The sequence below is a fragment of the Ptychodera flava genome, chromosome 5 (genome assembly GCF_041260155.1).
Source record: "Ptychodera flava strain L36383 chromosome 5, AS_Pfla_20210202, whole genome shotgun sequence".
Classification (NCBI taxonomy): Eukaryota; Metazoa; Hemichordata; class Enteropneusta; family Ptychoderidae; genus Ptychodera; species Ptychodera flava.
The window spans coordinates 2,167,633-2,180,428 of NC_091932.1; the positions used below are offsets into that span (position 1 = coordinate 2,167,633).

The 12,796-nt window shown below is 38.1% G+C and overlaps 1 protein-coding gene across 1 annotated transcript; it reads right to left on the reverse strand.

Moving 5' to 3' along the window:
• Window positions 1-3,623: 3,623 nt before the first annotated feature.
• LOC139132649 (beta-2 adrenergic receptor-like) lies at window positions 3,624-5,780 on the reverse strand. The gene is made up of 2 exons (XM_070698917.1): window positions 5,114-5,780; window positions 3,624-3,658 (listed from the first exon to the last, which is right to left on the reverse strand). Exons 1-2 carry the CDS (start codon window positions 5,778-5,780, stop codon window positions 3,624-3,626), a joined length of 702 nt encoding a protein of 233 aa, XP_070555018.1.
• Window positions 5,781-12,796: the final 7,016 nt, after the last annotated feature.

Below are 12,796 nucleotides of genomic sequence, written 5' to 3' on the forward strand. Positions count from 1 at the left end.
TTCAATATTCAATGAATGTGACCATATACGGAAGGATGTAAATACATTTTTATGGAAATGTGAAAATAATTTTCTAAAAAAAGCGAATTCTTAAATAATGTATAAGTAGCTAATCTATTTGAACTGTTTATCTGATCATGCCAATTCTGAACATGAATATCTCTGCAACGTTGTCTAAACTGAGATAAAAATACAACTTCATTTCCTACTCCCTGTCTGAGCGAACTTTCTGCAAACCCATATGAAAAAAAGAATACATTTTAAACGTGTAGCCCAGCATCTTTCATTTTGTTCTGCCATTTTAAACTGGTCTTGGTAAGCATGAAATACATATCTATTTCGAATCATTTTTAAGATACGAAACCAGTACTTAACCATTTGGACTAATCTCATTGATCTCAGCATTGGTCTTCCAAGTTCCCCTCTCACTGCAGCATTTATCACCATTTCTTTTGTCTAATTAGCTGTTTACAAAACGTAACATGTACTTTTTCAATATTGTAACCTTCTATATGCCCCCAAATCTCGCTTCCATAGTGTAAAATAGGGAGAATTTTTAAATCAAAGATTTTAAAGCATATCTGAATAGCTTCATCCTTCAGAAAATGTATTTTTGAATTTAACATAAATAGTGCTTTTGTAGCTTGGTCAGCCAAGACTTCCTGCGCTTTACTCCAGAGACCACTTAATGAAAATACAACACCCAAATATTTGAAATAAGAAACGACCGATATTTGTTTCCCTTCATAAAACCATCATTCATACTTGCGTAGTGGTCCACCCTTTCTAAATGCAACAATATTTGTTTTGTCAAGGTTTACCCTAGTTTTGAATTTTGTACAATATTACTGGAGTTGGTTGAGAAGTCTTTGTTTAAATAATAACACATGAAAGCGAGGGCAATATCACGATTTATTGCCTGCCCAAGGGATAATGGTCATGATCCAAATAGGCCTATTGATGATGCCCGAGCCGTAGGCGAGGGCATCATGAGTATTTCGATCATGACCACCAGCCCGAGGGCAGGCAAAAATCGTGATATTGCCCTAGCCCTCATGTGTTATTATTTTTATTACACCGAACAAGCAAACATGCAAAGACAGAAAAACAAAGACTTCTTCGAGTACAGTTCGCCTTTTTGAGTCCGGACCTCAGCGTAACTTGTCAGTGCCGAGTCCAGGGTTGCCGCTGAAAGTTTGCCGATTTCCTCGGTGGCGTATCCAAATTTGTTGCTTGCACAGTCGCTGAACACAGAAATTGCATTCCTTGTTGCCATTTTCGTTCGTTTGCTGTTTACTTGCATCAAAATATCGTCTAAGGAACTGGTCAGTTTCTTCGGCCTGGGGGGGGGGGCGGTGAATTATTTTTTGCCGACGTCAAAAAGTGGCTGACCCCCCTTATTCCAAATTTTGAAAACAGGGTGACCCTCCTATTCCAAATTTCGAAAACAGGGTGACCCCCCTCCGGCGCGCGACATAGGTAAAACAAAAGGTGGACATAAATTATATATATATTTATATATATATATATATATATATATATATATATATATATATATATATATATATATATATATATATTATATTTTACATTTTACATATATATTTATATTTTAAATAGTCATTCAATGTTTTAATGAAATTGTTAACATGTCAGTTGTAAGATACGAATTCAAAGTGTCAATCTTAAAGTTTGAATACAGTACATTTTGAATGAGCTGTATTTTGAATGAGCTGTGAATGTATTTCATACTTTCTATGCTTAACCAGATGGCCTGAACTGTTGTACAGAAATGGATGTCAATCATTAATATCAGAGAGGAAAAGAGAGAATAGAAAAGTATCAGGAATTTGTCATCCTTTTCATATGAAATGCAGATTTCATAATGTACACTTTCACTTTGCAAACATCAAGATATCTCTGATTTATTAAAGTATGGCGCCCGAAGGGCGCTTCGAAAAATATGAAACATCCTGATATCTCTGATATATATGTCTTGTATATTAAAGTCATGCACATGAAGTGCATGCTGAAAAATGTCTGATATATTAAAGTAATGAGCTCGAAGAGCACGCTGAAAAATATTGAACATACAGATATCTCTGATGTATGTATGCTTGATATGTTAAAGTTGGGCGTGCTGAAAAATATGACTGATTATTAAAGTTACGCGCCCGAAGGGTGCGCCGAAAAATACAACTGAATGATGAAATTTGTGGCTGCCACTAGCATTTTAGGCAATGATGAGCCTGTGTCAAAATTCAAAAACACACTGACCCCCCCCCCCTATTGGGTATTCCAACAACATGGTGACCCCCCTATCACCAAAGTCAAAAACAGGGTGACCCCCCCCATGAATCCACCGCCCCCCCCCAGGCTGAAGAAACTGACCAGTCCCTTACTTTGCCGGTGACAGCTCTGCATGACGTTTCGCAGCGATAGTAGCAAGTTCAAGCGAACGACAATTTGTTATGCGCAGAAAGGCTGCGCAGTAAGTAAAATGACGTCACCATGTAATATCAAATGAAGAGGGCATCATCACGTTTGCAGAGGGCATCATCACGTTCTTTTACATGTCACGTGAGTCGTGTTTAACCAATAGTAGTGCTCGCTGAATGAGTGATGTGTAATAAAATTTAATAGCACTCTCTGCAGTGAGTACTAAGTCGAAATCGATGAAAGCACAATAAAATCTCCCTTTTCTAACATTTATATATTTTTGAATAGGCGTATGTTAAATGAAAATATTGGCAATTGTACTGTAACACTGCTTCACGCCAATCAAAACATAATACGCCAGCAATTTCATAAACACGTCCTTCCATGACCAACTTTTAAAAGACGATATGACTGACCGTAAACCATTGAGTAAAACCAGACAGTATAGATAAAAGACTTTCAACTTTGGTTCAAACATACTCATTACATATTCATAAATATATGAGAGGAATTTTTAAAATGGTAAAACTCACTTTCCCGAAGCTCAAAACTTTCCCGTTTTCGCCAGCACGCCAATTCCGCTCAGCGCCACACGGCAACAACAACACAAACTTTGCCGAACATACTTTCGCTTAAAAATAGGCGAAAATCCGGGAACTACCGGAGGGTGCATGGTCGGCACTCTTCGGAAAGAGAGGTGAGCGCTACCTGAGGCGAGGCGAACATGGAGGGCTTACGTAAGCCCTTCACACCTTGAACAATACCCGTTTCCAGTCTGTCTCTCTATTTGTCCCTGCTGATGGTTTGAATATCAGGGCTAGCACGATACTATGGAATGGGCTAGCTTGTCATGTTGAAAATATTTTCCCGTAATGACTGACCTCTTTTCATAGCTTGTGTAGCAACCAGTGCAGCTAGCAAGATTACGGTAAGTGGAACTTGTCCTTACTTCACATCTTTCCAATAGTACGACATATCCCACTATTGAGTTGTCTGTATAGTCACAGTCTTTTGTACAGCGACACTTGCTGTTTTATCTTTTCAATAAATTGTAATTGACGTACAATACTTGGACAAAACATTAAGCAAACGTGCCTTATCGTCGTAAATTCATTTTAATTTTCAAAGTTTAGAGTAATTTATTAATGTCATGCAGTGATTTTTCATTAACCTTCAAAATTTCTTTAAGAGTTCTCACTTTCTGTAGATTCTGGATCCTCTGGAATACAGGATAAGCATTTTGAAGATTCATCTTTCTCGGAAAGATCATTATCTTGATGGGAAGGATATTCTATATCAATCTAGGAAACATAAAATTATTAATTATTAATTATTATGATTAATTTAAAATATCACACGGAAATGTGCAGCCCGACGTATAGGCGGTAATCCACGTACAAAATTGAACTGTCCGCTAAGTTACAACGCTATGACTGCAAAACATTCTAATGGCCTTGTTTTTTGCCCAGAAATACACATTTCACTAGTCAAGTATAAGAGTTGACATTTTCTGATGAGATAAAACAGAGCTGTGTCCGTGTAGCCTACTATCTAGAATAGCTACAGCAGTGTAAATGAATGTATCGCCTCGAATTTTATCAAGTGTGTTTAGATTTTTATTTTTCTATAGGCTGAGATTGTTTTGATGGTTGAATGCAAGCTCCACGAAAAGTGCAAGAACTCATACAGTCGACCACTTTTCCTTCTATAAAGTCTTATTTATTTTTGTAGCCGAATACACAACATTTTTAGATAAGCGTAAGAAAAAGTTTCTTAAAAGAGAAACAGAAAAACATTTACAATGTCAAGTTCAAACAATACTTAGAATTTTCTTTTGAAATATGACTCGATTGTCTCCAGTAAAAATGTCTAAATGGATTGTTTTTCTCAGTAAATTCTTTTCATTTTACCTGGTTTCCAAGTGAACTGTGTCTCATTCTCTCAAAGGAGAATGAATCTATGTTTCACCGTTGGTATGCGGTTATAGCAATGCTATGAGAGCTTGTCCGGCATAAAACTTGCTTCAGAGATATATGCTTTCTGTAATCGAAGTTGTAAATACCAATGCTCGTTACCATGCTAATCGATTTTAAATTTTTTTCACGTTGGATTGCTTCGCTTAGATCTTGCGATTAAACACTGAAAATCTCTATCTAAAGTCTACGAGGAAAATCTTGTGGGCTTTCCACAACGCGCAAAAAAGAAAACGTTCACCGTTATGTGAAGAAGTTACTTGCACGACATGAAAGAACAAAGGGTTGACCTTGATATTTAGGCAATAAAATTAGAAAGCGAAAACTCCATTTATAATGTAGCTCATTTTCTTCCCGATGCCATGTCTACAAACCCCTCGCAGATTCAATATTGTCAATGGTAATATTTTTTACATGTGACGTTTTCTTACAACATGACAACTTGTTTAACAGAACGAAGGTTGCTCTCCTGAATGAACTGTTCATGGCACTGTAGATGACAAAGTTCCAGAAACTGTTTGAGGCCAGTAAGCAGACAACAAAAATATGTATCCAGCGAGACGTGTCTTCAGCTTTGTTTCCAGACGTGTTTTTATACCCCAAAAACACTCCATAAGGAACCCATGTTATTAAGAATACAGCTGTTATGGAGATGCACATTTTCACTGCTTTTATTCTTGATTGGTTTGTAGAGCCATTACCTAGATAGTTGTCACGCTTGTCATGGCGGACCACTTCATTGCCAACATGTCTGCGGCGGTTCCTTAGAAAGACAAGAATCTGAGTGTACGTGAAAATGATCAGTCCAAATGGGATAATCCATAGGGTAATCAAAGAGACGAGCACCACTTGTCGCCTGTCGTAGAATGGCGTACATAAGTAGGTGTTAGGATTGTATCTGTAGAAGTTACCGTCGATTAATCCAAGAACGATTGCGTACAACGTCAACACAATCCACGCTAGAAGAGTCACAACCATTGCTTTCTTCTTCGTCACTACATTGAGATAATAAATAGGTCGTGAGATGGCAAGGTATCTGTCCACAGCGATCAGTGTCAAGGAGATAGTGGATGCTGAATATACGATTTGATTTAGGGCACCTAAGACAAAACAAACTGAGAACACAGAATCAATCAGAGCTTTCCGGGTCACACATCCGACCAAAGCTGTACCGAACAGCAATCCGACTCCAAGATCAGCAACTGCTAGTGACATCATGAAGCAGCGACCTCCGATTGATAAAATCTTGTTTCTGCTGAGCACAGCAATGTTCAACAAGTTAGTGCTGATAATTAGGAAGGCGATGGTAGAATATAAAATCGTTTCTGCGACGATTACGGCAAGACCGGAGTCGTGCGGGCCAGCCATGTTGTTAAAGTGCCGCAGGCAAAAACAAACTAATGGGTTCAGCTGATGTTTGACGCACGTCAAAGAAAAGAAATTGCTCCGACAGATACGATTAACTGTCATCTCTGTGACATACATTGTACGCACAGCGGTTGCACATATTAAGAATTAAGTGACTAAAATGGATTTTTCATATGCTTATCAGAATTCTTTGCATTTCTTATAAGGCGTTGCCATGTATTATTGATTGAATTTCCCTACACATAATTACGAGTCTAATCTTTCTAAGAAATCCACAATACATCAACGAATATTGTCCATATTTCCTTGCGGGCTGATATCGGAACATTATCGAAAATAGTATGTCAACTAAAAATTCATTGTTAGACTTCCAACGATTTTTTATAGACACTTGGTGTCGTAAATAGCTTATTTCAATAGACATTCAATGAAACAAAGGGCTCATTGTGTAAAAAAATCAAAGTCTTAGTTTTTCGAAAATCGAAAATTTTTTTTTTTTATAGAGGTAACACAGAGTTGGCGGCCAGGCTTAATTTAAAATATCTATAAATCTTGGGCAATTTCTTTCAAGTTCTCCACATTACCAAAATTTGTCAAGTGACCCTAAGGGAATGGTCAGTTTCTTCGGCCTGGGGGGTGGATTATTTTTTGCCGACGTCAAAAAGTGGCCGACCCCCCTGTTCCAACTTTCGAAAACAGGGTGACGCCCCTATTCAAACCTTTGAAAACAGGGTGACCCCCCTCCCCCTATGCGGGACAAAGGTAAAACAAAAGTTGGAATATAAATTGAACAATTCAGTATATATATATATATATATATATATATATATATATATATATATATATATATATATATATATATATATATATATTATATATTTTAAACATTCAGTCATTCTGTATTTTGATGAAATTGTTGTCATGTCAGTTGTAAGATAGGAACTTAACAGTGTAAATTCTAAAGTTTGAATACAGTATTTTGAATGAGCTGTGAATGTACTCCACTCTTTTTATGCATAAAGCAGATGTCCAGAACTGTTGTAAGAAAAATGTGATTGTGAAATATTAGTGCATGTTGCTTTCTAACACTGAATTCTCATACAGGAAACAGAAAAGTATCAGGAACTTGTCATGCTTTTCATATGAACTGCAGATTTCATAATGATCAATATACTTTGCAAAACAGACTTTCAATTTACAGACATCAAGATATATCTGACATAATATCTCTGATATATTTATTTACTGCGCCCGAAGGGCGCGCCGAAAAATATTAAACATCCAGATATCTCTAATATATATACCTATCTGATATATGAAAGTCATGTAGCTGAAGGGCATGCTGAAAAATATTGTTTGATATTTTAAAGAAATGCGCCCGAAGGGCGCGCCGAAAAATTTTAAACATACAAGTATGTCAGATATATATATATATATGTCTGATATATTAAAGTTTTGCACTAGGGCGGGGCTCTGAAAAATGTCTTATTATTATTAAAGTTATGCGCCCGAAGGGCGCGCCGAAAAATGCAACTGAATGATGAAATTTGTGGCTGGCACAATGCATTTTTCACAAGTATGAGCCATGTCACAATTAAATCCGAAAATTACCGAAGGATTCATGGTCGGCACTCTTCGGAAAAGAGAGGCGAGAGCAACCTGAGGCGAGGCGAACATGGATGGGTTACGTAACCGCTTCACGCCTTAAACAATACCCGTTGCCACTCTATCTATCTTTCTCTATGGTCTAAGTAAGTGCGTCATATGCAGAAGAGAGGGCGCAAACATACAAAAGAACGTCCGAAATCTTAATGATAGGTGGATAAAAAGCGACTGACAGCCAAGAGGGGATACGAAGTGTTTAATATACAGAATGACATCATCAAAACCAAGAGATAAACTTTGAGATATGTGATCTTTCTTATCACAAAACTGTCAAGTGATGTCAGGTATCTAGGGGTGGGGACATCCCGCCCATTGTATGGCCTACTCATTGACGACTAGGTCATAAAGAGAATTGATTGAATTCTGAAGACAGAATGTCATTGATGCATTGATCCAAGGGGAATTTTAAATTAACAGACACGCCATTCTACATGATTTCAAAATTAGAAAACAAGACGACGGTGTCTCTTTAAAGACAATAGTATAAGTGCTACGTGACGTAGAAAAAGGCGAAACGAGATAGGTAACATGCGAAATATATACTTTGGTCGTTTACTTCTATATAAGGTGAAGAATAGTTGGTGCCGTGGGTTGTGACTATGAGTCCGATAGAGTATTATATTACCATGCCCTGCCCAGTCGCATTTTGATTGGTTGAGCTGAACCACGTGACTGACCACAAATACACAGTAATGGTTGGTTTACATGCCCGTGAATATGAATAATAAGATTAACAACTCAAAGTATCGTAACTTTACACCTCAAACGTAAATCATAATCAATCACAAAATAAAATGGCGCACTTGTAGGTCAAGATGAGATACTTTTTCCTGAAAACATCTCCGGATTTGCCAATTTTTTACAGCGCGGGTGATAGTGCGTCCCGTATTGCTCAGTTTCTGGGGCCCAGTTGTCGTTTGCTCCTGAAATTTTCGCAAATTTTGACGATTTTCTTGTGTTCGCTGATAATATAATGGAAATAATAGACTCCACTCTGACCATTAACGTTTATTTGTGGGCGCGGGCTCGAGGAAAGCCAAATTAACGGGCGAGGCTTGTTAATTTTTGGCTTTCCTCTCGCCCTTGCCCACAAATAAACGTTAATGGTCAGCGCGTCGCCCGTTATTTATTTTCTGTTCGGTGCGGGTGACGCCTTTAATAGATAGAAGGCTATCTTGAGTCCAGTATAGAATGTGATCATTGCTTTATTTGATATTTTGTTTCTGTTATACTACGTTGTAAGAATAGTTAAGTCCAGATGAAGTGTGCAACAAGCACTGCCACGGCTGGGACTTCTCTTGCCCCGAACTCATTGTCGGAATGTGAAGCAGGCTTGGCATGACATAATGTTATGGAAATTCTGGCGCACAGGCGCTTCAATCGTCGCTTCGCAAAACCCCTATAATACAACTTCTTACATATTGTATCGTCATCGTAGGGGTTTCGCATTAGTGACGATCGAAGCGCCTCTGCCCTGGCCAGTGCGTTGTATCAGGCGTATGGACAACGGTTTAAAATCTAACCTAACCCACGGTCCTGGAGGGACCGTGCCTAGCCTAATCTAACGGTTTAAAATCTCAATGAATGAAATCAAATACCAAACACAGAAAAGGGAGATACTGAAAATACTTTGCTGTAGCTGATGAGACATGGCCAATCATTTGAAGTAATCTCTCCAAGAGAACCTACTATAGGCATAGTATCTGTATGAGTAGATCTGTATAGTCAACCGCCTGTAAGTATATATGAATGTAAATAAAAGATGAAACCATGCTGTAAGTTCATCAGGTTCTTTTGATCAGCTAATATGTGTTTTTTTTCTCTAGTGCTTTTGAAGTTTTATTAAAGTCTAGGATTTCGTATCACTGTTGTATTTTTTCTGGTCAGGTTTTTAGTTGCAAATGTTGAACCTGATAGGTGTGATCGCCAGGTTTGTCTATTGGGAGTCTAAGTGCAAAAGCGTCCGGGACAATGTTCCATTAATATGTCCAGGGCTAAAATTTCCTAGGTTTAGAGTAAAAAGAAGATCTAATTTGCCTATCAGAGATCATGAAATATGAACAAGCTTTTTAGTTTTTCTCTTTCAGAAAACATGGCCCGCGAAGTGTATGTATATTAGTATGCAATATGGCAACATCCCAGAACTTTGTGATTTGTTTTACCTGGCATGGCGGGACCAATTATTGCAAAGGGGTGGCTAGCCAGCGCCAAGAGGGAACGTTTAACAAGATGGCCATATACCAGACGTGTAGTCCGTGAAATTTGATAACTAAACATATGATAACTAGAGTCGTTAGATTTTAGGCTAAATGATTATCTACAGCCTGAAGTCAAGCCTCTTGCGTCATAGACTGAGAATGGACCGACAACAGAATTCTACTTGTCCCGTTTTCTACATGAATATTGTATGGCTTTGGCAAATAGGACTTATACAACTTGATCCTGGCGCTTGTAATATGAAAAAAATGTGTGACAATTTTTAAGTTTTGAAAAAAAGAAATATTATGAAAATGAAAAAATAGAAAGAGCAATAGACTTGTTACTGTTTAAGAGATAAAGCACACCCAGCGATGGTATACCACGAGATTTTGACCAGTTCACGACATATATGCACGAGCGATAGCGAGTGCATATATGAGGTGAAATGGTCAAAATCGAGTGGTATACCGTCGCTGGGTGTGATTTATTGCTATTATATCATAACAGTATATTGAAATTCTGGCATGGAACGTCATAAAAAGGACTTTTCCTCAAGCCGAGAGCCAGTGCGCATGCCAGCCGTGGTATATCGCCGATATACCACGGTTCTTTTCGCGTCTCGACCAATCAGATCGCTGTATTTGCACCATCAATATACTGGTATGATATAATAGACAACAATGCGCTTAATTGCCATTTAAACATTGCATGCTGTGTCAACTTTGAAATAAAAACACGCACTGATATTAAACAAAATGTAAATTTTGACGTGTCGAGGGTTTCAATCCCAGGATATATTATCTGCACTAATGTACATTGTAAATTGTGAAAATGGAACTAGCAGAACCATAACATCTACATGTGAATTCGTGTTATGGATCAGATGATATGTTCAATAAATGTTCTGAAATGTCACTCAGGTTTGTTTCTTTCAGTGACAGCCATTTTACTTTATGGTGGGCATGTTTGAATCACCCCCTCAAAAGGGGGAGGGATTTGCCATTTTTTATTGCAGAAAAAAAAGAAATTTGCATGAATGCATCATTTTCGAATCCACCCTAAGACGAGAAACATTATGTTTTTTAGCTTAACGGTCAAAATCGTGCTTCTCATGACCAAATATTCCACACAGGTAACCTGTAGGGGTTGGATATTCCAGTACAGTGGTCAAATAGTTTGTATAATAGTCAGTTAACTGTCACTCGCTCTCACATGGAAACAAAAAAGTCCCCCTTTATTTCCATTGTCTAGATTTAGATATTTCATTTTAGATTTAGACTATTATTATGTTTTAAAAGTCCAAAAATGCTGATTTGTGTATATTTTCACCTGAATGGATGGGGTAACCAGACTGTAAAGAAACATGTATTATCTGCAGCCATGTTGGTTTCGATTGGGTTAGTGAGTATTTGAAAGAATTAAAGAGCTGAGTTTATATATATATATATATATATATATATATATATATATATATATATATATATATATATATATATATATATATATATATATATGCTATAGACGCCTTTACGAAAGTTCTTTGTTTGCCATACGCCTGCGAGTAAGTTTTTATGTTAAATCATGGAAAAGTAAATATCCTTTTTTGTCAAAAGTCGATCGATGACACTTTCCTCCTTAGATGGCGCGCGTGAAAGAGCACAGCATAAAAGGCGCCATATTTTCTCGCAAACGTCGTATACGATGGTAAAACATATATTCCTGTCAAAAGAGAGTTTAAACGGTGCACAAACGTATGTATGTAAATATTTGGAACCTGCGCAGGTGGAACGGGAGTGAGTAGAAGTTAGAACTGAGACATAGACTATAGGCTGGCGATTGCCATGACTACTGCGCTACTCGAGGTACGTGAGGAATCAATCATGAGAGAAAATGTACAAGTAAAGGGAATGGAGATGAACAGCTGTCTACTGTCAGATACTAGCATCTAACAGGTATATGTGAGACATACATATGCTGTCTGTAAAGAAGTGATAGACACATTGCAAACTGGTAGTGTGGTGTGGATCGGTTTGTGACTGTGAGTTTGTCAAGCCAAAGAATTGCTACTTAAAGGGAAACTGAAGTCAGTTTCTGTTCAAGGGGAGGGGCTGGTAGATTGTTTGAGCGGACGCCATGCCAAAACCTGCGACTGATTGAGGCACTTCATGGCTGGCACATTGCATTCTAATAAAACGCATTTTAGTACTGACCCACTACATGTTGAATGAGCAGTTCAAAAAGCATGGTGACCTCGACATTAAAAACAGGGAGAATCCCACAAAGCCACCACACTCCCTCAGGCCGCAGAATAATAAACTAGCCAGTCCCCATACACAGCTGAAACGTAGAATCCTTCTCGACGGGCTATGCCCGGGGGAACTCTAGATATTTTCAAATGGGGACGTGCCACCCAATTTTAAAACATCTACTCGTGTATATTCCAAAAATGTGACCCATTGTTAGGGATTTCTTTGACAAATTTTTGACAAATTTTGGGAATGTTCACCTTATTCTGTTGCATGTGAAGGTTTCCCTAAAGCATGGGACATTTGCTTTGTAATTGACCAATGTTTAGGGTTTTTTTCAGATGAAAAATCGACCCATGTTTAGGGATCATTTTTGTGAAAAAGTGACCCATTCGGGCGGTACGTATCCGTACACCATTTCGATGGGAGTAACCCGCCGGGGTGGGGTGGGGGGGGGGCTATGCTGCAGTTCACTTCATATCGAGCTCCAGCTTCGATCTAACAATAAATAGGCGACACATGAACCTTTAGCCTTTAGCCTTTCCACTTCCATGCTTTGAACAACGATATTCAGTGTAATGTGGTAAATCGATCAAAACAAGCGGGTACACTTGCCTATATACCATTCTATGTTGTGGCTTCAGAGACGTTCGTGTTATTCAGTACCATACGCTGGCCGGGTGGCCAAGCAGTGTTTCTTCGGATGGAGTGACCCCGGAGGTGGTATTCCCATAGAAAGGTGTATGAGTATTTGCTGCCCGAGTGAGTCACTTCTTTCATATAAAAAATCCCTACCCATTGGTCACTTTTTCATCCGAAAAACAATACGTATGGATAGTTAACAAAGTCTAGCTTTACAATGCTTAGGAAAACTTTTTAGCACGTAATGGAATAAAAGTAAAATCA